General features: G+C 44.6%; 1 protein-coding gene across 3 annotated transcripts in view; it reads left to right on the top strand.

The window, feature by feature from the left end:
- Positions 1-23,783, top strand: part of DIS3L2 (DIS3 like 3'-5' exoribonuclease 2) — a 313,259-nt gene that overhangs the window by 5,790 nt on the left and 283,686 nt on the right. For 2 of the 3 annotated variants that reach the window (XM_068281273.1, XM_068281272.1), the window contains exon 2: positions 17,984-18,506. The exons of the other annotated variant lie outside the window; for it this stretch is intronic. In XM_068281273.1, coding sequence (XP_068137374.1) covers positions 17,993-18,506 — 514 coding nt within the window. In that variant the 5' untranslated portion in view covers positions 17,984-17,992. The remainder of the gene's footprint in view (positions 1-17,983; positions 18,507-23,783) is intronic. 3 annotated transcript variants of the gene reach the window in all.

Genomic DNA, 23,783 nt, shown 5'->3' with positions numbered 1-23,783 from the left:
TGGATTGTAGTGATCTGTTACTGATGCGGCGGTAGGGGAGAAGAGGATCCACTCACCTTCCTGCTGGTTTTTTTTTTTTTTTTTTTATTCACAACCTTTTTCTTTTTATCGGGTAATTTCTTACCCCTTTCTGCAGACCTTGTAAGTACTGACTCTAAATCCTTTCCAGAAAGTAATTCTCCTTCAAAAGGCATGGCACATAATTTTTTACTTCGGCCCAGTGCACACCAAAACCGCTAGCAGATTGTCAAAACGCTAGCGGTTTTGGGAGCAGAGAGCAGATATTTGGCCGGGTGCACACCAAGCTGATTTTTGTATGTGATCCACCAGCCGCATCAGCCAGTGAAAACGCTTGGCTATTGTATTTTAATGTGTGGTGCACACCGGCGGTTTGAGGTTTTTTAGCAAACAGCAAACGCGCAGCAGGAGGCGCGTTTGCGGCTTGGCAAAAACCTCAAACCGCCGGTGTGCACCATCCCATTGCAATACATTAGCCAAGCATTTTTCCAGGCGGATGCGGCCGGTGGATCGCTCCAAAAACCGCTCGGTGTGCACTGGGCCTTAGTGACGTCTCCCTCCCAGGTTTTTAACCATATGGAACGTCTGGTAGCGTTTTCTAAAGCCGCAGCACGAGCAAAATATCTTAACGCCTCTGCTGCTGCGTCTGCCAGAAAAGCCACCGCCTTCAAAATCAAAGGAATGGATAGTAAGATATGTTCATGAGGAACTCCCTTAATGAGCTACTCCTCCACTGCTTCTACCCAATATAGAAGATTACGTGCAACACAAACTGAAGACATTTCAGGTTTGAAACAGAACGTAGTAGCTTCCCAAGATCTTTTAATTAAAACATCCGACTTTTTATCCATAGGGTCTTTTAACAACCCCGAGTCTTCAAAAGATAAATCCGTATCCTTTGAATAGTGCGAAATTGCTGCATCAATCTTGGGACATTTAGCCCAAGGAGCCTCATCAGCTTTTGGAAAACGACGTTTAAAGGACTTACGGGGCCAAGTACAGTAAAAAAAAAATTAGCTACCTGGATCAGCTTGTAAGGCACGGAGGATGCCGTCGAGTGCGGCTGCGCAGCTCTAAGGCCAACCCCCCGATCACGTAACAGTAGCGTGGATCGGGGGGTTGGCCTTAGAGCTGCGCAGCCGCACTCGCGGCTATGCGGACTGTGCAGCCACGGCCAGCTCCGGTGGCCATCTTGGTACAGGCTGGGGTGCCCGACCCGGGCCGCGCGGTCGGGACTGTTCAGGGGGCTGTTCGGCGGCGGGGACCAGGCGGAACGGCACGGAGGGCGTGGACGGCGTCCTCCGTGCCTTACAAGCTGATCCAGGTAGCTAACTTTTTTTTTTTAATTTTACTGTACTTGGCCTCGTAAGTCCTTTAAAAGAATTGGAAATAAAAGCTCTACGTTCTGGGTCCTTCCACTGATCAGAAACTATTTCTTTCAGTGAAGAATGTACTGGAAAAGATCTGCATGGCTGAGATTTAAGACCTTTATAAATTTTATCCTGTAACAATAATTCGGGTTCAGATACCTGGATACCCTCATTTTCATAAATGGCTCTTAACAGTTCTGGAGTATCTTCGGCAGAAAAAAAAGATATTTAGAACCTTTGGAAGTAGAAGGCTCTTCCTCCAACGCAGGACTGTCTCTTTGCTCGCCCTCTTCAAGAGACTCCTCCTCTGAGATAACCTGTTCATCAATAACCCCTTCAGACTGCACCAAAGGATTACTTGATGAAAGCACTTTAGTAGAAGGCTCTGTTCTAACAGTCGGGAAAGCTAAACCGTATTACACAATTCATCCTTAATCATAGTAACTAAATCTTGAACCACATTAGGGCCCGTTTCCACTACACGCGGATTGGATGCAGAAAAACGGACTCCAATGAAAGCCTATGGGCCTGTTTCCACTAAACGCGATTTTTCTGATGCAGATTTTCCCATAGGCCTTCATTGGCGTCAGTTTTTCTTCGTGTAGTGGAAACAGGCCCTTAGTGTTAGCCTTATCCTGTTCACATTTCTGACACCGATTTCTTCCATGTCTGAGATAGTTTCACATCACAAACAGAACATCTTCTAGACTTATCCATTCTTTTAACAGGAACCACATTCTTATGCTTAGAATCTTATCCTTTTTTGTATCCAAACTGGATGAATCTTGCTCCTCCAAACCACTGCTCTTAGCCTTGCACTGTAATGAACTGTTTCATTTCTCTGTATTTTTACTCTGAAAAATACTAAAAGAAAAGCAGTACCAGGCAGGATACATTGTGAGTATACAAAATATAATACATATATACACACATTATACAGTGGGTTACAAAAGTATTCGGCCCCCTTGAAGTTTTCCACATTTTGTCACATTACTGCTACAAACATGAATCTGTTTTATTGGAATTCCACGTGAAAGACCAATACAAAGTTGTGTACACGTAAGAAGTGGATCGAAAATCGTACATCATTCCAAACATTTTTTACAAATCAATAACTGCAAAGTGGGGTGTGCGTAATTATTCGGCCCCCTGAGTCAATACTTTGTAGAACCACCTTTTGCTGCAATTACAGCTGCCAGTCTTTTAGGGTATGTCTCTACCAGCTTAGCACATCTAGAGACTGAAATCCTTGCCCATTCTTCTTTGCAAAACAGCTCCAGCTCAGTCAGATTAGATAGACAGCGTTTGTGAACAGCAGTTTTCAGATCTTGCCACAGATTCTTGATTGGATTTAGATCTGGACTTTGACTGGGCCATTCTAACACATATATTTTTTTTTTTTTATTTTTTTTTTATAAACCATTCCATTTTTGCTCTGGCTTTATGTTTAGGGTCATTGTCCTGCTGGAAGGTGAACCTCCGCCCCAGTCTCAAGTCTTTTGCAGTCTCCAAAAGGTTTTCTTCCAAGTTTGCCCTGTATTTGGCTCAATCAGAATCAGAATTTATTTCGCCAAGTACAACGGTGGATTGTACCCGGAATTGGTTTTGGCGCATACAGGGTCGTTGGTGAAAAACAAGAAAATAGCACGGTTAAGCATGGTACATACGTAGACAATGAGACAAGCATACATAGGACAACATTACAGTTTGTGCATACATTTAAGCAGAGCGTCGTATACAGTTAAGCATGAAACATACGTATAAACAATAAAAGCAAAATCAGAAGCAAACACAGAGAGCATTACAGCATACACGTACAGTTAACGTAATACAAGCAGAGCATTACAGCATACACGTACAGTTAACGTAATACAAGCAGAGCATTACAGCATACACGTACAATTAACGTAATACAGACATAGCAAGACATACACTGATAGCAGGAGCAGAAAAGCGTGGGACTGGAGGAGCAGCCTGAGAGCTGATATGAGCGCTGCCATTTTCGGCACTGGACGCTACACAGCGACACGCTCCCAACTAGACAGGTGCTACCGATTGTCCTCAAAGTAGAGAGGAAGCTGGGGGGGATCCTGATGGAGGCGGACAGCAGGGATCACTTGAGCCAGGTTGCTCGAGGAGAAGCGCTTCTAATTTCAAAGTCCGCATGGCTGGGTGATAAGGGTGCAGATGCAGTGAGGGCCCTGCGGTGCCAGGGGGCACCTTTGCTGGGCAGCAGTGGTGGACCTGGGGCCACCCGGGCTGGGCAGCAGTGGTGGAAATGAGGCCGGGGGCACCTCGCCTGGGCAGCATTGGTGGACATAGGGCCGGGGGCACCCTGGCTGGGCAGCAGTGGTGGACGTGGGGCCTGGGACCACCCGGGCTGGGCAGCAGTGGTGGACATGAGGCCGGGGGGCATCTCGTCTGGGCAGCATTATACAATACAATACAATAACATTTCTATAGCGCTTTTCTCCCATAGGACTCAAAGCGCTTAGGCTCTCTCAGATTCAGTAATTAGTAGGATGAAGTATTCACACAACAAAAGTTATATTTCTGCAAATGCCAAACTGAACAGGTGGGTTTTCAGTCTGGATTTAAACACGTCCAGGGATGGAGCTGTCCTGATCTGTTGAGGTAAGGAGTTCCAAAACGTAGGGGCAGCATGACAGAAGGCTCTGGGACCAAAAGTTTCCAAGTGGACTCTGGGTATGACTAGATTATTAGAACCTGTTGATCTGAGAATGCGGGGATTGCTACGCAGCTGCAACATATCTTTCATGTATCCAGGGCCTAAATTATTCAGGGATTTAAATGTCAGTAGGCCGATCTTGAATAGGACCCTCCATTCTATAGGTAGCCAGTGAAGGGAGTGCAGGACTGGCATAGTGGACATAGTGTCCACTGGCTTAGTGGACATAGGGTGAACATAGGGCTGGGGGGGGGCACCCTGGCTGGGCAGCAGTGGTGGACAGGCCTGGGGCAGCATACCTACTCTGTGGCTGCGATGGAGCGGCAACAGGCCCTCCATTTACATGGTGGCAGCGTGGTTTTTCCCATGGTGACCGGAGGAGCCGCTGCAGTCAGGCCTCCTCTGCACGTGGAGGGTGTCCCATGTGCCCTTGCTGGTCCCTAGGCCTCTGGGAGACCCGTGGTGGGTCTCGTCCATCTTCCCATCAACTCTGACCAGCTTCCCTGTCCCTGCTGAAGAGATGCACCCCCCAAGCATGATGCTGCCACCACCATATTTGACAGTGGGGATGGTGTGTTCAGAGTGATGTGCAGTGTTAGTTTTCCGCCACACATAGCGTTTTGCATTTTGGTCAAAAAGTTTCATTTTGGTCTCATCTGACCAGAGCACCTTCTTCCACATGGTTGCTGTGTCCCCACATGGCTTGTGGCAAACTGCAAACGGGACTTCTTATGCTTTCTGTTAACAATGCCTTTCTTCTTGCCACTCTTCCATAAAGGCCAACTTTGTACAGTGCATGACTAATAGTTGTCCCTTGGACAGAGTCTCCCACCTGAGCTGTAGATCTCTGCAGCTCGTCCAGAGTCACCATGGGCCTCTTGACTGCATTTCTGATCAGCGTGCTCCTTGTTCGGCCTGTGAGTTTAGGTGGATGGCCTTGTCTTGGTAGGTTTACAGTTTTGCCATACTCCTTCCATTTCTGAATGATCGCTTGAACAGTGCTCCGTGGGATGTTCAAGGCTTTGGAAATCTTTTTGTAGCCTAAGCCTGCTTAAAATTTCTCAATAACTTTACCCCTGACCTGTCTGGTGTGTTCTTTGGACTTCACGGTGTTGTTGCTCCCAATATTCTCTTAGACAACCTCTGAGGCCCTCACAGAGCAGCTGTATTTGTACTGACTTTAGATTACACACAGGTGCACTCTATTTAGTCATTAGCACTCATCAGGCAATGTCTATAGGCAACTGACTGCACTCAGATCAAAGGGGGCCAAATAATTATGCACACACCACTTTGCAGTTATTTATTTGTAAAAAATGTTTGGAATTATGTATGATTTTCGTTCCACTTCTCATGTGTACACCACTTTGTGTTGGTCTTTCATGTGGAATTCCAATAAAATTGATTCATGTTTGTGGCAGTAATATGACAAAATGTGGAAAACCTTCAAGGGGGCTGAATACTTTTGCAACCCACTGTAAATATATACACAACAACCACACATAATACCTGTCCTTGGGCAACAGGATTGCTCTGGGCACCTTGCACATCCACAGGCTTTTGCATGGAATCTGAAGGAGAACTGGGCTGCTCCATCTCCCTGATTCCGCACTAATGGCTTATATACACGGGTTACAACTGTCGCTGCAACAACGTGGCACGCGCGTGTTGCGGCTACAGGTCCCCGTATGTATAACATGCGCGCCACGAACTGTCGCTAGTCAGAGCTGTCGCCAGGCGATTGTCGTGGGCAATCGCCGGCAACAGCTGTCACCGCAACTGTCGCTTGTCCGCCACGTGTGTGCGTGTGCGTGTGTGTATGCGGACTAGCGACAGCAACCCATAGATGATGGACGGAGCTTCTGGCGGGGGGGGAGGAACCTTCGGCGACAGCTTCCGCCGCATCTCTGTCCCTCTGTGCGCCGTGTGTACGGCTGCTGCACAGAGGGACCTGGCAACCGAGCTGACGCGCACACGTCCCCAGTGTGCTAGCGACAAGCTACAGCAGTACCCCGTGTGTACCCAGCATAACAAAGTGACCGCAACAAGCGACTAGACTCTAAGTCTAATATATAGCCATAACCCCCTCCTCCCTCCACCTGTTCAAGATAATGCTCTGTCTACCACCGCACATACAAAACAAATTACCTGCAGCTGTAGAATCACCGCCGGCAGGACGCTGCAAACACGAGGAGGTAGGTTCCATCAGGCGGAAATTTGTCATAAGAGATGAGACGGGACACCCCCACGTGCCCCCCCCCCCCCACGCAATACCAGCATCTATCTCCGGCCTCTCCTGCTGAATACACCGCAAGTCAGGAGACCATTCCCCAGCCTGTCAGCTCCTGTCACCGAAACAGGAAGTGGCTGCTGGTGGGGCCAGGAGGATCGGAGGGAGACGGCGAGGGCACCGGACAGCTGCAGGGGGCTATTGGAAAAATGTCCTGACATTTTGGGGGGTGCTAAATTGTAAGCACCCCTGTAAAGCCTAAAGGTGCTCATTAGACTTTGGGCCCCTTAGCGCAGTTAGGCTGCAAAAAAGTGCTACACATGTGGTATTGCCGTACTCAGGAGAAGTAGTATAATGTGTTTTGGGGTGTATTTTTACACATACCCATGCTGGGTGGGAGAAATATCTCTGTAAATGACAATTGTTTTTTTTTTTTTTTTTACACACAATTGTCCATTTACAGAGAGATTTCTCCCACCCAGCATGGGTATGTGTAAAAATACACCCCAAAACACATTATACTACTTTTCCTGAGTACGGCGGTACCACATGTGACACTTTTTTGCAGCCTAGGTGTGCTAAGGGGCCCAACGTCCTATTCACAGGTCATTTTGAGGCATTTTTTTTTCTAGACTACTCCTCACGGTTTAGAGCCCCTAAAATGCCAGGGCAGTATAGGAACCCCACAAGTGATCTGATTTTAGAAAGAAGACACCCCAAGGTATTCCGTTTGGTGTATGGCAAGTTCATAGAAGATTTTATTTTTTGTCACAAGTTAGTGAAAAATGACACTTTGTGGGAAAAAAAAAAAAAAAGATGATCAATTTTCGCTAACTTTTGACAAAAAATAAAATCTTCTATGAACTTGTCATACACCTAACAGAATACCTTGGGGTGTCTTTTTTTTTTTTTTTTTTTTTTTCCTAAAATGTGGTCACTTGTGGGGTTTCTATACCGCCCTGGCATTTTAGGGGCCCAAAACCGTGAGTAGTCTGGAAACCAAATGGCTCAAAATGACTGTTCAGGGGTACAAGCATCTGCAAATTTTTATGACAGGTGGTCTATGAGGGGGTGAATTTTGTGGAAACGGTCATATGCAGGGTGGCCTTTTAGATGACAGGTTGTATTGGGCCTGATCTGATGGATAGGAGTGCTGGGGGGGTGACAGGAGGTGATTGATGGGTGTCTCAGGGGGTGGTTAGAGGGGAAAATAGATGCAATCAATGCACTGGGGAGGTGATCGGAAGGGGGTCTGAGGGGGATCTGAGGGTTTGGCTGAGTGATCAGGAGCCCAAAACCGTGAGTAGTCTGGAAACCAAATGGCTCAAAATGACTGTTCAGGGGTACAAGCATCTGCAAATTTTTATGACAGGTGGTCTATGAGGGGGTGAATTTTGTGGAAACGGTCATATGCAGGGTGGCCTTTTAGATGACAGGTTGTATTGGGCCTGATCTGATGGGTAGGTGTGCTAGGGGGTGACAGGAGGTGATTGATGGGTGTCTCAAGGTGTGATTAGAGGGGGGGAATAGATGCAAGCAATGCACTGGCGAGGTGATCAGGGCTGGGGTCTGAGGGTGTGGGTGGGTGATTGGGTGCCCTAGGGGCAGATAGGGGTCTAATCTAATCAGGGCTGTGGAGTCGGAGTCGGGCAATTTTGGGTGCCTGGAGTCGGAGTCGGGAAAAAATGCACCGACTCCGACTCCTAATGAATTTGTAACTGTAATTAAAATAGAAAATATGATAAAATTTTCCATTTCTCAGATAATAGTCATTAAAAATAATGTATATATACAGTATATATACAGTAATAGCTGTGCTTAGTCTACAAAAATGAAATAAACCAATCAAAATTAGTTACTTGTGCTGCTTCAATAAAGCAGTCCCCGTATTTTTAAAGTCAGATATACATATCTGATTGTGACTGTATATATGATGTGTACACAGGAATCTCTTATATATACTAAATAACATCTATGCTGTAAGAATAAAGCCTGATGTGTAGCCATGTCACTAATAGAGATGGTCAACGAGATGGAAATAATTCTGCATTGATGCTGATTTATGCAAATGTATGCACTCCCTTTGCTGATGAAATCAAATAATTTGATATGTTATTAAAATTTGGTTTGGTGACTACAAATTAAAGGGAAACTGAGACGGGTGAAAAGTAAAGTTTTATACATACCTGGGGCTTCCTCCAGCCCCCTTCGGGCTAATCAGTCCCTCACTGTCTTCCACCACCCGGATCTTCTGCTATGAGTCCTGGTAATTCAGCCAGTCAGCGCTGTCCGGCCGCATGCCGCTCCCACAGCCAGGAACATTCTGCACCTGCGCAATAGTGCTGCACAGGTGTAGTATGCTCCTGGCGGCGGAGTGTGTGCATGTGCACTACGCTTGACTGGCTCAAGTACCTGGACTCATAGCAGAAGATCCAGGTGGTGGAGGAGGACAACGAGGGACTGATTATCCTGAAGGCGGCTGGAGGAAGCCCCAGTTATGTATAAAACTTTAATTTCATCTGTCTCAGGTTTACTTTGTTACACAGTAGTACTATACTCTACATATGCACTCCCTACAGAGCTGCAGGGAATCCACTGAGAATGCTGTGCACATTGAACACAGAGGTGTTGTCTGTTTACAATCTCCTCATTCCCCTGCAGAATACCTGCACATCATTCTTACATGTACCCACACTTAGGGCTGGTGCACACCAAAACCCGCTAGCAGATCCGCAAAACGCTAGCAGATTTTTAAACGTTTTTTTTATTTTTATGAGGCGTTTTGCTAGCGTTTTGCGGATTGCTGCTGCGGTTTTCAGTATAGTAGATTTCATATATTGTTACAGTAAAGCTGTTACTGAACAGCTTCTGTAACAAAAACGCCTGCAAAACCGCTCTGAACAGGCGTTTTTCAGAGCGGTTTGCGTTTTTCCTATACTTAACATTGGGGCAGAAACGCATCCGAAATCCAAAAAATGCCTCACCCAGGCATTTTTCGTTTCTGCAAAACGCCTGCCGCTCTGGTGTGCACCACCCCATTGAGATACATTGACCAAGCAGATCCGCAGCCGCAAGCGGATCTGAAAACGCCCAAAAAGCCGCTCGGTGTGCACCAGCCCTTACATTGCCTAGGGCCTGATAGATGTTCTTTGTTCCGGTTTGTACCTTTTACAAGTACTCTTACCAAGGACTAGTTTTAGTCTAAAGGGAATAAATATAGTAGTCTACATATCCTTCTCACTTCAGTTGTCTTGTAAAATTCCTAAGCATTGGCAGTTAAGAGACGAATTTCATGTTACATACTTTTAATCAACAAAATTGTAATATGCAAATTAGAGGAGCCGGAGTCGTGGAGTCGGAGTTGGAGTCGGTGGAATCCTAAACTGAGGAGTCGGAGTCTGAGTCGGAGTCGGTGGATTTTTGGACCGACTCCACAGCCCTGAATCTAATGGGTAGCAGTGACAGGGGGTGATTGATGGGTAATTAGTGGGTGTTTAGGGTAGAGAACACTGCACTTGGGAGGTGATCTGACGTCGGCTCTGCGGGCGATCTATTGGTGTGGGTGATCAGATTGCCCGCAAGGGGCAGGTTAGGGGCTGATTGATGGGTGGCAGTGACAGGGGGTGATTGATGGGTGATTGACAGGTGATCAGTGGGTTATTACAGGGAAGAACAGATGTAAATATTGCACTGGCAAATTGATAAGGGGGGGTCTGAGGGCAATCTGAGCGTGTAGGCGGGTGATTGGGTGCCCGCAAGGGGCAGGTTAGGGGCTGATTGATGGGTGGCGGTGACAGGGGGTGATTGATGGGTTATTGACAGGTGATCAGGGGGGATAGATGCATACAGTACACTGGGGGGGGGGGGGGGGGGGGGGTCTGGGGAGAATCTGAGGGGTGATCAGGAGGGGGGGATAAAAAAAAAATAGCATTGTCAGGGAGTGATTGATGGGCGATTAGGGGGGTGATTGGGTGCAAACAGGGGGGTGGGCAGGGGGGGGGTCTGGGGGGTGCTGTGGGCGATCTGGGGCAGAGGGGGGGGGAATCAGTGTGCTTGGGTGCGACATAGGGTGGCTGCAGCCTGCCCTGGTGGTCCCTCGGACATTGGGACCACCAGGGCAGGAGGCAGCCTGTATAATACACTTTGTAAACATTACAAAGTGTATTATACACTTTGTATGCGGCGATCCGGGTGCTAGTAACCCGCCGGCGGGTTACAGCGCGGGGTGGGCGGAGCCAGTCCCCAACGGCCGATCGCGTCACGACGCGATCGCGCCGCCCATGCCCCTACAAGGACCGCCGCCATTTGTCAATATGGCGGTCCTTGCGGGGTCCACTTCCCGGCCGCCAATTGTCTATACGGCGGTCGGGAAGTGGTTAAAACTTTTTGTGTCTGTTTTGGAGGGGTAAGTCCACCGCTACCTACTTCATTTTATCCATTTTAAAGAACAAGCGACACCCATGCTAACCTAAAAATAAAAACCACATATATAAGTAGATAAATACTACCTCTACTTACATAACAGATGTATTGTGCTATCCACTTAATGATTCCTGTGAATTTTATAAAGGAAAAGCAGAAAATCTTTTTCTAGGCAGTTGCCATCTTGCCAAGCTAATGCTGACATCATATCCTCCCTGACTTTTGTGCGCGCCCCCCCCCCCCCCCCCCCTTCCTTCTTCCATTGCTAATTGTGTATTCATTAGCTGCCCCCCTCCCAGAGTTTTTTTTTTTTTTTTTTATGTACACATCCAATGTGTGGAGGAATATATTATAGATAAAAAGAACTCCCAGCATTTAACTCTTTGGCACTAGGGCCAGTGCTCCTATAGTATGTAATAACTCCAAACTATAACAGCAGAAAAAAGTTTTGAATGCAGGATTAGCATCTTTATCACTTAATACACTCAGACCAGTTGCTGTTGAAATTTGATTTTTTTTATGGTTACAATACCGCTTTAAAGAAATATTGTTTTTACCCTGTTGCTGCCTCTGTACTACTATTGCAGTTGTTTCCACCCCTGGTGGAAGGGAGTTCTTCCTTTTTTTTTTTTTTTTTTTTTCTCCCCTCGGATGTACAGAGAGCAACTTCTTAACCCTGAGTGGGGACCGGTGTAATCTCCTCACCTGCCTTCATAGTGGTTACCTGGATGGTAACCCTTGTGTGTGAGTATAACCTACCTATACTTACCTTCCATACCCAATTTACAGTACATACTACACTACTGGGCTCTCTGCGTCTTCCTTTATATAGTCTTTGCTATCCACTAATTGAAGCAGGGATTGCCTCTGACAGATTGCGATTACCTATGATTGCTGGCTAATATTGGGTACCACCTGTGGCTGCTGGCTGATATTGGGTACATGTGGATACTTTCAAGGTGCAGACATAAAGTGGCTATTGTTTACCAGGGCATCCTGTGAGGGTTGTTGGACCGCTACCACATTGCACATCCTCACAAGTTTGCCTCGGGCAGCAAAACGTCTAGAACTGGACCTGCTTACAGCATAGGAGAAGGATGAGAAGGTGAGCCAATGACAGCTGGATACTTACCAAAATTAACTGGGTGAAGCACCCAGCTAAAAGAGTCTGGGGAGGCGGCAACAGGGTAAAAACAACACTGTATTGACTTCTGTAAGCCAGAGTTAATCAAAGTGATCTACTAGAAATGCCAATGAAATTGGTTTCTGAAAGGCTTATTTTTAAGATTAACATTTCTCACTAGAGCTTTCAAAACACATCCCACTATTCTATCATTTTCTAGCATGTTCTGCCTGTCTGGTTTCAGCCTTCAGTTGTTGTTTTTCACCTTATGCATCCGAGCAATTTTCATCTCCCATTCATTCGCCGATAACTTTATCATTAATTATCACAATGAATTGATATTTTTTTCTGCCACCAATTAGGCTTTCTTTGGGTGGTACATTTTGCTAAGAATTTTTTTTTTTTCTAAATGCATTTTACACGGGAATACTAAAAAAAAAAAATTCATTATTTCTCAGTTTTTGGCCATTGTAGCTTTAAAATACTTGCTACCATAATTCAAACCTCTGTAGTTTATGTGCCCATTTGTCCCGGTTATTACACCATTTAAATTATGTCCCTATCACAATGTATGGCACCAATATTTTATTTGAAAATAAAGATGCATTTTTTTCAGTTTTGAGTCCATAACTATTTACAAGCTTATAATTTAAAAAATGTTCGTAATATACCCTCTTAACATGCATATTAAAAAAGTTCAGGCCCTTAGGTAACTAGTTATATATATTTTTTTTTTTTTACATTGAACGTTTATTTGGGTAATGTTTGCTTTTTGGTGTGGGAGGTAAATGGTTAATTGTAAATGTAGTAGTGTGTTTCATAAAAAAAGTATGTCGATCTAGTTTTACTTTTTGGCCACAGTCTCTGCCTTTTTTTTTTTTTTTTTTTTTTTTTTTTTTTTTTCTCTTCAGAAAGATTGCGGCTTCTTAAAGAAGCCGTTGGTCTTTCTACGGGGGACTTAGATCAATGAGCGACCACAGTACCGGGCGCACTCGCAGCAGCAGCCTTTTGGACGTGGCAAGTCTGATCTGATTTCAAATGGATTTTTCGATATCGGTGAATTGTAAAGTCTGAAATCAGATCGACCACGTTGGAAATAATTGCTCTACAGCAGTACATCTGCCAGAAAATCTCATTCTTGTGTACCTAGCATAAGTGCATAATAGGCTCGCCCAGAGTTAAGTGATGTACGCATGCTGGACTAAACGTGGTTGGGCTAGCTGATAAAGGCCCGATTGTATGAAAATCCAAAGCGTGTGTGTGTGTAGGAGATCCTCAATTGTTTCATGAAGGATCTTCAGTGACATCCAATGCCAGTTTTACCACCAAGCACAGTAATCTCCAACTCCCCCTAAAAATACTCACCTAATACTACCCCCCCCCCCCCCCCCAGCACGCACAATATATGCTAATGTAATGCTATGGGTATGATCGCACTTGAGCGATGTGATTTTATAAAAATCTCGCATTGCATTAGCAAGAGCTTTTTCAAATCACTGGTGCTTAGAAAAGATTGCTAGTGGGTGTTTGTGCCCTTACACTAACCACCCGCATCTACTCCCCACCTTTAAAATATAAATATACTGTATGTAGTATGCGAGTTTACTTACACAACCTGTTCACAGTACAGTAAAACCCCCATTATCCAGAACTTGGTTAACCAGAATTCTAATGCAACCAGAAAAAATAATCCTGGCCTTGTAGGATACATAAATCTCCTTTCACACCTCTTTATACAGAAATCAACCTCTGTTACCTTAACATGTACCAGAGCTGACTGAAACTAAAAGTTTTATACATACCTGAGGCTTCCTCCAGCCCCATCTGCACGGATCGCTCCCACGCCACCGTCCTCCACCTTCTCCTGCGCTGGTACCGGGTCCCATAACCTTCGCCAGTCTCTGCAAGAGAAGTGCACCCTCTACGTATCTTTCCAGCGGCTGCTGGAGGTATATGTAAATAGTGCACTTCACTTGCATCAGACTGGCCGCGACTGGAGGAAGTTATGGGACCCAGTACCAGCGCAGGAGAAGGCGGAGGACGGCGGTGTGGGAGCGATCTGTGCGGATGAGGCTGGAGGAAACCCCAGGTACGTATAAAACTTTTTGTTTCAGTTAGCTCTGGTTTCATTTAAGTTACGGTAACTCTCTTTTTGTCTTAATTTACTTTTAAGTACTGTATGTCAACATTAATACAGAGTTTATGGTAAGTATACAGTGTGGGGTATAGTACTGTGCTGTGTGTTAGGCATATTTTTAACATTGATTTTCCAGCAACTAGAAAGTGCACTTACTCGTCATCAGCCAATCGCCGTTGGTGCATTATTAATGGGGGTTTTACTGTGTTCATAACCTGTTGGCTCTCACACTATGTGGAGGTGGTAAGTTGGCCAATCCATTGAAAATTGAAGGTGTGTCCCAGGGTGATCCCTAACCTCTCCCCACCTACTGCCGCCAATTACAGCACTTACAAAACAGTAATTTACCCAAAGCCTAATTACAGAACCACAAAGCTGCAGTTTACCCAAGTGGCTATAAAACTGCTAATTAGATCTGCTGTAAAGCTGCAATTTAACTGATCACATTTTCTTTTTTTTTATACAGTCCCTGCCGTTTAATAAGGAAATTTTTGTTGACGCAAATGGGGCGCCCCTTTTAGGCCCAGTTCACACTTAAACGGTCCGTTCGTGGATTGGAAGGGAACAGATTGGAATGGATCCAGTGTTAATCTATGGATCCATTTACATCTGTCCGTTCAAACAGATCCGTTTCGCACGATCTGCTGAATGGAACGCACGTTTCCTTCTGCAGCAATTTTTTCAGACCGCTGAGCCCAGCAGAACAGAAATGGAAGCTGAAACACTACTGCATTGGGGCAATGAGAAAATGGAGCATTTCTTCACACTAGTGTCTTACAGCAAAATTCACTTTGCTGATGTGGGTCTGGGAGGAGGGATATGGGGAAACGGAATGGAAGCAGCTGAAGGCAGACAGAGTGAAAACTGATCCGATCGACCGGTAATCAGATCCGCTTTCACCAATCTGTTTGCCACTTAACGCTAGTGTGAACTGGGGCCTTACTGAGTGCTATATTTCAATGTCTCACGGTCCAATTAGTACATTGTTCCTGGAGTTAAGATATTGAGCGTGGCAGAACGACAGCCCATACTATTGCACTGCATCAAACAATGCAATACTGCGGTTCAATGTACAGTATTCATATCATGGATTTCTTGCTGCAATTTTATTAAAAATCTGCGTGCAAGGATTCAATCAGATATATCCTTTTCTGATCTTATGCTGGGAATACACGGGTCGAATTTTAGCTGATTAGATGGTTAAATGGATAATTTCCAGCATGTCCGATCACTGTTCAATTATTTTGCCGCTCAATTTGTCATTGAAGTGAATTGAAAAAGTTAAGAAAAACAAGTGGAAGATAAGAATCGAGCGGCAAAAACTATGGGGCGCAGAATCGAGTGCCAGAAACGACCCGTGTATTCCCAGCATTGGTTGAGCAGCTGCCAAGACAAATTCCTTGTAAGTGCAAACTTATTTGGCAAAATAAACTGATTCTGATCTATGGCCCGGTGCACACCAAAACCCGCTAGCAGATCCGCAAAATGCTAGCAGATTTTGAAACGCTTTTTGTTGTTTTTCTATGGCGTTTTGCGGATTGCTGCAGCGGATTTCAGTATAGTAGATTTCATATATTGTTACAGTAAAGCTGTTACTGAACAGCTTCTGTAACAAAAACGCTCTGAACAGGCGTTTTTCAGAGCGGTTTGCGGTTTTCCTATACTTAACATTGAGGCAGAAACGCACCCGCAATCCAAAAAATGCCTCACCCCGGCATTTTTCGTTTCTGCAAAACGCCTCCTGCTCTGGTGTGCACCACCCCATTGAGATACATTGACCAAGCGGATCCGCAGCCGCAAGCAGCTGCAGAAACGCTGAAAGAGCCGCTCGGTGTGCACCAGCCCTATCTTTTGGCCACATTTAGTAGTGTATGAATAGCCCAAGGGTGCATACGCACATCCAGCTTTGATTAGCCAATGTTACCTTCTCCATGTAGAATGAGAGCTTTCCTACACAATCTCTTCATGCAATGCCACATGCATTTTCTGTTTTGCAGGAAAATGCATGCTATTTAACCACTTAAGTGCCAGTGGGCTATGCCCCCTTAAGGACCAGAGACCGCTGGTTCCAGAACGACAGAAACCCGACGAATCGCCGCGCATATTCGCCAGGACCCCAGGACATAGACTCTGTCATCTCTATGACTGCAGTCATGTGAGCCGGTCAGGAGCCGCTTTCATTGGCTCCTGACCCTGTCTTTCAATGTAAGCCAATGGGAGCGGCTTACATTGAAAGACAGGGCCAGGAGCCAATGAAATCGGCTCCTGACCAACTCGCATGGCTCTGCCGTCATAGAGACAGGCAAAGCCTGTGAGATGCGGCGAGACTCGTCAGGTTTGATCAGCGGGGAGCGACGGAATCTGCGAATGCGCTCAGCGGCGGCTAATTGAAATCTACGCCCTGCCAGCCAGGAGACCACCAAAACAGGGCGTAGATTTCAATTAGCTTGGTCCTTAAATAGTTAAATAAGTGTATTCCCTGCCTTAACTGGATAGGAACTAAAGAATTGTTCAGAACCCCCACAGTAAACACAAAAGTTGTAATCTATGTAGAAAACCTCTTTCTCTTTGGACAGGGAAAATCGAGAAAACCTAGCTGTATAGGTTCTGAAGTGTCCTGAGACAAGGGGAGATGGTAGAAACAGACATCTGTGGATGGCATAGGTGGTAACATTAACCAAGCACCTTCAAGGAAACTTGAAGTGAGAGTGATCTGGAAGCTGTTCCCCTTTTCATTTTAAACAATGCAAGTTGCCTGATGTTCCACCGAATCAGTGCTCATACACACCTACCAACAATCTGTCCAACTATCTTCCCAACTTGTCTGTTGGAAGATAAGTTAAGCGTGTGTAGGGCTGGCAAACAACCAGGTGACCAACTGATAACCGGTTGGTTACCAGATCCAACCGGTGGATCAATCTGACCAACTATCAGGAGGGTTGGAATGCGTACAAGTCTTTTGAACAACTTGATTGTTTTTGAATGCGGACATGTTGTGAAGTTTGTCATTTAGCTTGCATGCGTAGTATTTAAGGGAGTCAGTTGGCGTGTGTACGTACTTGCCAGGTACACAATTTGTTGTGTGGTTAATAATGTTGTGCGGTTGGTTGTGCATTAAGTTGGACGTGTGTATGAGCCTTGAGGCTAGGTTCACAGTGGAACAGTGGTCTGACATCAAAAATTGTGGTCTGAATCACATTACTGCAAAATAAATCTTAATCAGCACTGCGTTACGATGCCACACACAGTTAAACTGCATTGCGCCTGCCACATTGTGAACACCGCATAGGCTGTGAATTGCAATGTGGCAGCCACATTACAATGCGGCCTTTACGCTGCAACGCACCACTGTGAACCTAACCTAAGTCTTTTAGCTGTAGACCCTAAACAAGCATGCAGATCAGGTGCTCTGCCTGGAATAGCTACATGCTTGTTTCAGGGTTGTGACTCGGGTACTACTGATACCTGGCAGTTCTGTGAATCTTGTGTTAACTTGTATTGATTACAAAGAGATAAATATGGCAGTCTCCATATCACTCTCACCTTGGATTCCTTTCAACTTGCTTGTTTTTGGTGTTGGACTACAAAATAGATTTTGTCTTCCCTCCCCCCCCCCCTTTCTGTATTTCCCCACAAACAAAAGGCTAATTTATTAAGAACCGTTCAAAGCAAACTAAAAAGTTGTCTAATGCCTGCTTCCATTAGACAGGTGGAATTATTTCCAACAGGTCCAATCTGATTTCTGATCGGTTTTGTACAGAAGTGATTGGAAAAACTATTTGAAATCAGATCGGACGTGTTGAAAATAATGGCCTCGACCTGTCTATCTGATGGGAAATAGCATGGTGTGTACTAGACATAGAGCTACCAGTCAGAACTTGATTAAAATAAGACTTGGTTGGTTGCTGAGGTCTTGACAAATCAGGTTTCATTATGGCTCCAAAGTTAACTTATTTTTTTTTCTTCCCTTTTCATGTTTAATTTACCCATAAAGACTTGTGACATGGACCATTCACCATATTCAAAGACTAATCCTGGTCAAGTAGCATCAGAAGGCTCAAACTGGGCAGGGTCTCAACAAAAGAATGCCTATGCCAGACTGGTGCAACAGCATCACAGTGGACGGTTTAAATCCTATTTGAATTATATAGCACAAAAACTTCAACTGGAGGAATGTGCCACCATTGACCCTGTTTATGACAAAGATTCTAGTTTTGTGGGTGTTTCACAAGATGGCAGCACTTGTAGTTCAAGGCATGAGAAGGTGTCGGACCTTGGTGACGCAAGCAAGAAGCCATCAGGAGTTCAAATGCAACACCATGGTAGAGATGTCAGTTATACTGGGAATCTAGATTTAGGACAAAATATTAAAATGAATGCTCCTCAAAATAGCAGCAACCTGCAAACTTCAAAGGCAAGCCATGACTATGAGTGCAGTAAAGAAACAAAGTCTGGAAAAGAAGTTTCCAAGCCTCAGCCTTTTTCTAAGAGCAATTTGAGAGACCAACATTCTGAAGGTATGTCTTCAGCAAAAAGTGGGTCAAATCCTTATTGCCATTGAAACTTTTATGTTGGCTACATCTTTTGGTAGTATGTATGTACTGTTAAAGGGACTCTGAGCACCACTCATGGGTATGCCTTTAATCCAGACGACTTCCAACAAAGTCGTGCTATGACCCCTCTGGAGGAGCCGTTTGCAATGGCAATGCCTGTCACTTCCTCTTCCTGCTTCATTCAGTGATGCACTTCTCTAACAGAAAACAGGTGACCTGGAAGTTATAACATAGCCAAGATGGCAGCCGCGATTTTTAAATTTAAATCGACCGAAAACTATTTGGTGTAGAACGGTGATTCAGGCATCAAATGAGAGGAGCGCACAAGCTACAGAACGGTATGCATCTTTAAGTACTTTGCAGTACTGGTTGAGTCTTAAAAGCATACCCATGAGAGGTGTTCTAAGTCCCTTTAAGACATTTCATAGCTGGCATTTTGTATATTAATGAAATGAACACTGGTTTCCACACATAGTCCTGAATGCATGGTCACAAGCTGTTATGATCAAGAAGTTAGATGACTACGTAGACTTCAATTTGACCAGAAATGGAACTTTGTCAGCTCTCAAATCTGATTAGCTGCTGGATAATAGGTCGTTAATTCCAAAATCTGAGTATCCCAGAGCAAACTTCATTTTCCATAAATGCCATTTCTGGTTGTGTTTTAAACCTGAAGTTTACATGTTTGTCAAATGTATTAGCCCAACGCTTGTTACAAGTACAGATGATCATTTTAATTGCACAGAAATTCTTTTCTAGGAGAAATTGTGGAATAGTATGATCAGTTTAATTAGGTGACTGATTGCAAGTCTCCAGTCAGTCTAGTGATGATGTCTCACTTTTTGTGTAGGTTAAAACCGAATGGAGATGTGATGCATAAGAGAACGATGGAAGAGCCAGTGAGACTTGCAAATCTATTGCATGATTTAAATTGCTCTCATGCTGCTTTTGTAACAAATTCCATAAAGTCATAAAAGTTTGCACAGGCTTAGGTTGTCTTGCTACGTCACTTTGTATTTAATAAAATGAGTATCAATCCAACTCTTCAAAAACTTTAAACTGTGGTCTTTAATCAAACATTTTCTAAACTGTTCCTTGCCTTGCAAAAATGTTTGACCAATATGGGGTTTTACTAATCATGGAATACCTCTCCATTTCAGCATCTCACATTTGAGAATACACAAGAGCATGGTTTCTCAGCTCAGTCCTCAAGTACCCCCCAACAGTGCCACAAACATTCGCAGTGACTTTTATAAAGGGGTAAAAAATGGATACTCTGGGAGGAGGCAATCCCCTGGTTCCTAAAGAGGCATTCCTCAGACGTCCAGCGCTGGGATCCCTGAAGAGAGGCCTCCCTGTGCATGTTCACTACAACCGTCCCGCTTGGGCTCTAGCAGAAATAGCTGAGCCCAATCTGGTACATGCTACTGTGCAGGTGCAGACAGCGTTTTCTGAAGAGAGCAGAGTGGGACCATTCTAGTGCGCCTGCACGAACTGTTGACCGGCTTTTTCGGAGGTCCCAGCGCTGGAACGGTCCTGCGGAGAAGGATGAGAAAAGACTCTTAAGAATCATTAGTCTTCCCTCTCCCAAGTACCCCCAGGGGCACTTTTTGGGGGGGGGGTTTAGGATCACTTTAACTACTGTGACTCTCCACAAAGCATGCACTGTTGGGGGTATTTGAGGACTGAGTTGAGTAAAGTTAGCCACAAGTCCAAAACTTGTTCTGCAGATGGCAGAATGTAAATGGTTTGCTAGTGTATCCCTATACACTGCAGAGATGGTGCCTGAGCCGTGCCATATTGGCCATTTTTCCTCCAACACTGGTTCAACACCGGATCATCTGGTGCTGTGCCAATTCTGTGTTCTCTGTAGAGTATCCTGAATTTATGATGTTGTCCCTGTTTAGATGAATGAATTTGCCCCAATAGATCAGGGTGTTTTTTTGTTTGTTTTTTTTAAAATATAAAACAGCAGGTGGATGATAGAGATGTATATCAGTTGATTTAGCTTACCAGCTTTTCAGGTCTATGGACATCCCAAAGCCTGTTTTCAGGCACAGATGTAATGATGCATTTAATAGCTTAGTAATTAAGAATGCGTTTGAAGTACAGTTAGTGAGTTTCAGATTCTGTGGGTGTGACTGCCACTGCAGCTTGAGTTGCATCATTCTAGTATTTTTTATTTATTTTTTGGGGGCAGGAACTGTAGTCAGTTAAAAGGCCTGTTTCCACTGGCCACGAATACGCATAGCATCAAAACTGAAGCCAATGCATGTCAATAGAGTAGTTTCCATTGAATGGCATGCTGCAGATATCCGCAGCATGCATCTGATTTCCCTTTGCACAAACGGCTGCATCTGGACTTTCTGAAGTCACCCAGTGTACTGGTTAAGGGCTCTGCCTTTGACATGGGAGACCAGAGTTCAAATCCTGGCCAGGGTCAGTACCTATTCAGTAAGGAGTTCAAGGCAAGACTTTTGGTGAAGTGAAAGATAACATGGGCCATTAAAGTTTTAACGTTCTTATATTTAACTACTTGCGGAACGTGTAGGTTGACATCTGTCCTGCAGGTGGTTATACGGCTCTGACGAGATGTAAATTTTCAACTGCTTCACCACTCTGCACCCGCTGCAGGCCCCTCCCTCGGTCATCTCTGACAGCAGAGCTTTGTGAGCCAGTCGGGCCGACTTCATTGACTCATGACTACATGATCACCATGAGCCAATCCCTGGCTTGCATTAATGGAGAGGGTAAAGAGCCAATGAAGGCAATTTCTGACCGGAGCACAGAGCTCTGCTGTCAAAGACGGGCCTGCGGTGATGGGAGACCTAGTGGTGGGTATGTGTGGTGATTTGTAGGGAGGCACCGTTTTGTGGTACCAGCATTCTCTGGTCTCTTAAAGAAAACCTGTAATGACAAAAACTTCCCCTGGGATCCTATCGAGGCTTCCCCCGTCCACCTATGTCCCACAGCGGTCTTGCTCTAGCCCTCCGAACGGCGGGCATATAAATATTTACCTTCCCGGCTCCAGCGCAGGTGCAGTATCGGCTCTCAGCACAGAGATAGGTGGAAATAGCTGATCGCTGTCGGGCTGCTCTACTGGAACTTTTTTGTTACAGGTTCTCTTTAAGGGTCTAGAGACTGCTGGTACACAAGTTAAAGTAGGATAAGGCTCAATTCTCATCAATGGTCTGAGGCATTACAACCACATAAAACTAAATGGAAAAAATATGTATAAATGGTTTCAGAGTTACTGGAAGGACTAATAATGAAAGTTCTATTTCAATCAAAAGCTTAAAAGCAAAAGTGTGTTAGTACTAAAATTATCAGATTGAATCGACCTGTAGTAAACTGTGTTAAACCATACTAAATAGCTTCTGCTGTATTTAGGGGGAAAAGGGGAACTTTCTTCACACAATTGCAAAACATTTTTTCCAGCGAAATGGCAATGTTTTCAATAAGCTTTAAGGTGGCCATACACTCGTTAGATTAGCAGCAGATAGATCATGAGATAGATTTCTGATGTGTTTAGGAGCCTTTTTTTTTTTTTTTTTTTTTTTTAATTCTTCTTCTTCTTCTTTCTAGGAACAGATTTCCAATAGATTTCAGTATGCAATCTATTGAAAATCGATCTGATGGCATTTTTTTTCCCATCAGATTTACATTAAATCCAATGCAAAATGATAAGCACACAGATCAACCTAGATTTTCCAGCATGTCAGATCGATAGATCGATCGATTTGCAGCCGATTTCGATTTCAATCGATCGATTTGGCTGCTAATCTTTTCAGTGTATGGGCCCCTTTAGACCTGGAGCCCACTAGCAGTACGTTACTAAGCAGTTATTTTGAAAAGCTCTTGCTAATCTATTGCTATGGGTGTGATCCCACTTAAACAATGTGATTTTATCAAAATCTCCAATACCATTGCATTAGCAAGCGTTTTTTTTTTTTTTTTTTTCCAAATCACTAGCGCTTAGAAAAGGGTGCTAGTGGGTTTGAGCTCTTAGTGAAGTGTAAATGTACCTTTTGGTGTTCTATCAGTCATCATGTTTTCTTTGATAATTTTGCTGTTTGTTTGAGGCTACTTGCACACAAAGACGTTGCGTTAGGTGCTACGTCAAAGTGAACCGAGCACCTTTTTAGCACTCAGGACATTTCTATAGCACATGAAAAATGCATGCCAACAATTTGTTTCATTATTAAAATAAACTTGTATTTTACCTTGTATTTTACAATCAAAGGAGTTTTAATAGCCTGTTTCAGCAGCCTGACTGTCCGCAGAAATCTCAGGAAGCTAATTGTTTTATTGAGCTAATTACCCAGAAGAAAACAATCTCTTTTCAACAACAAAGGGGGTGGGTACTTAGGACTGTTTCTTTAAAAACATTGTCTGTTTCAAACAGTCCTAATTACCCACCGGCTTAAGCCGCTGTAACGCCGTAACATGCTGCACTTTCGGAAGAACGTGCAGCGTTGCATGTAATGCAGTGTGAACAGCCCACTTGTGTTACATTGCTGTGCGTTGGGGGAGCGTTACAGGCTGCACTAACGTGCGCCTGTAACGTCTTAGTGTGTAAGCAGCCTTAGAGTAAAAATGTGTTTGTTACATACCGCTGATGTAACTCACTACCTACTGTAATTGGCCTCTCTAAAGAATCCTAGACTTGAGTCATGTCCTGCACTACATGCCGCTGCGGCAGCTCCTGCTTCTGTTGCCTCTGCATGTGTGTGCACTGACTGTTTTAGCAGAAATCATTCATTCAAAGTTGAAGTGACAGTATCACACTAAACAATTTTTTTTTCTTTTTTCCCTTCACTCTTTGGTTACACCTTTCTAATTAACCCCATTGTGTCTCCTCTACTTGGCCTTAAGATTCTTGGACGCCTGTAATGGTTGCTGCCTGTAGTGATCGGATGGGATCGCTTAGGTGACAGTTCGGGGACCCAATGTTGTATAGATGCATCGCTGTGCTGTTACCTAGCAATGTATCTGTACAGCACTGGGTTCCCCAAAGCGGGCACCCTAGCGATTGCATCCAATTATTACAGATGCACAGGCTATTCAAACAGAGCGCTAAATGATGTACACTGTTCAGCTGAAAATGTGATGAAAAAAGTACCTGACCTGTGGCGAAAAGGCTTATATTTCAGCTACTCACGTCCTGCAGACAGATAATAGGCAGATATGTGGCGTGTCTCAGGCCAAAACATACTGCACAATGTCTGCGCGTTGGGACAA

This window comes from Hyperolius riggenbachi, chromosome 4 (genome assembly GCF_040937935.1).
Source record: "Hyperolius riggenbachi isolate aHypRig1 chromosome 4, aHypRig1.pri, whole genome shotgun sequence".
In the NCBI taxonomy this organism is placed as follows: domain Eukaryota; kingdom Metazoa; phylum Chordata; class Amphibia; order Anura; family Hyperoliidae; genus Hyperolius; species Hyperolius riggenbachi.
The sequence above is the reverse complement of the archived record's forward strand: the minus strand, read 5'-3'. Positions and strand labels throughout refer to the sequence as shown.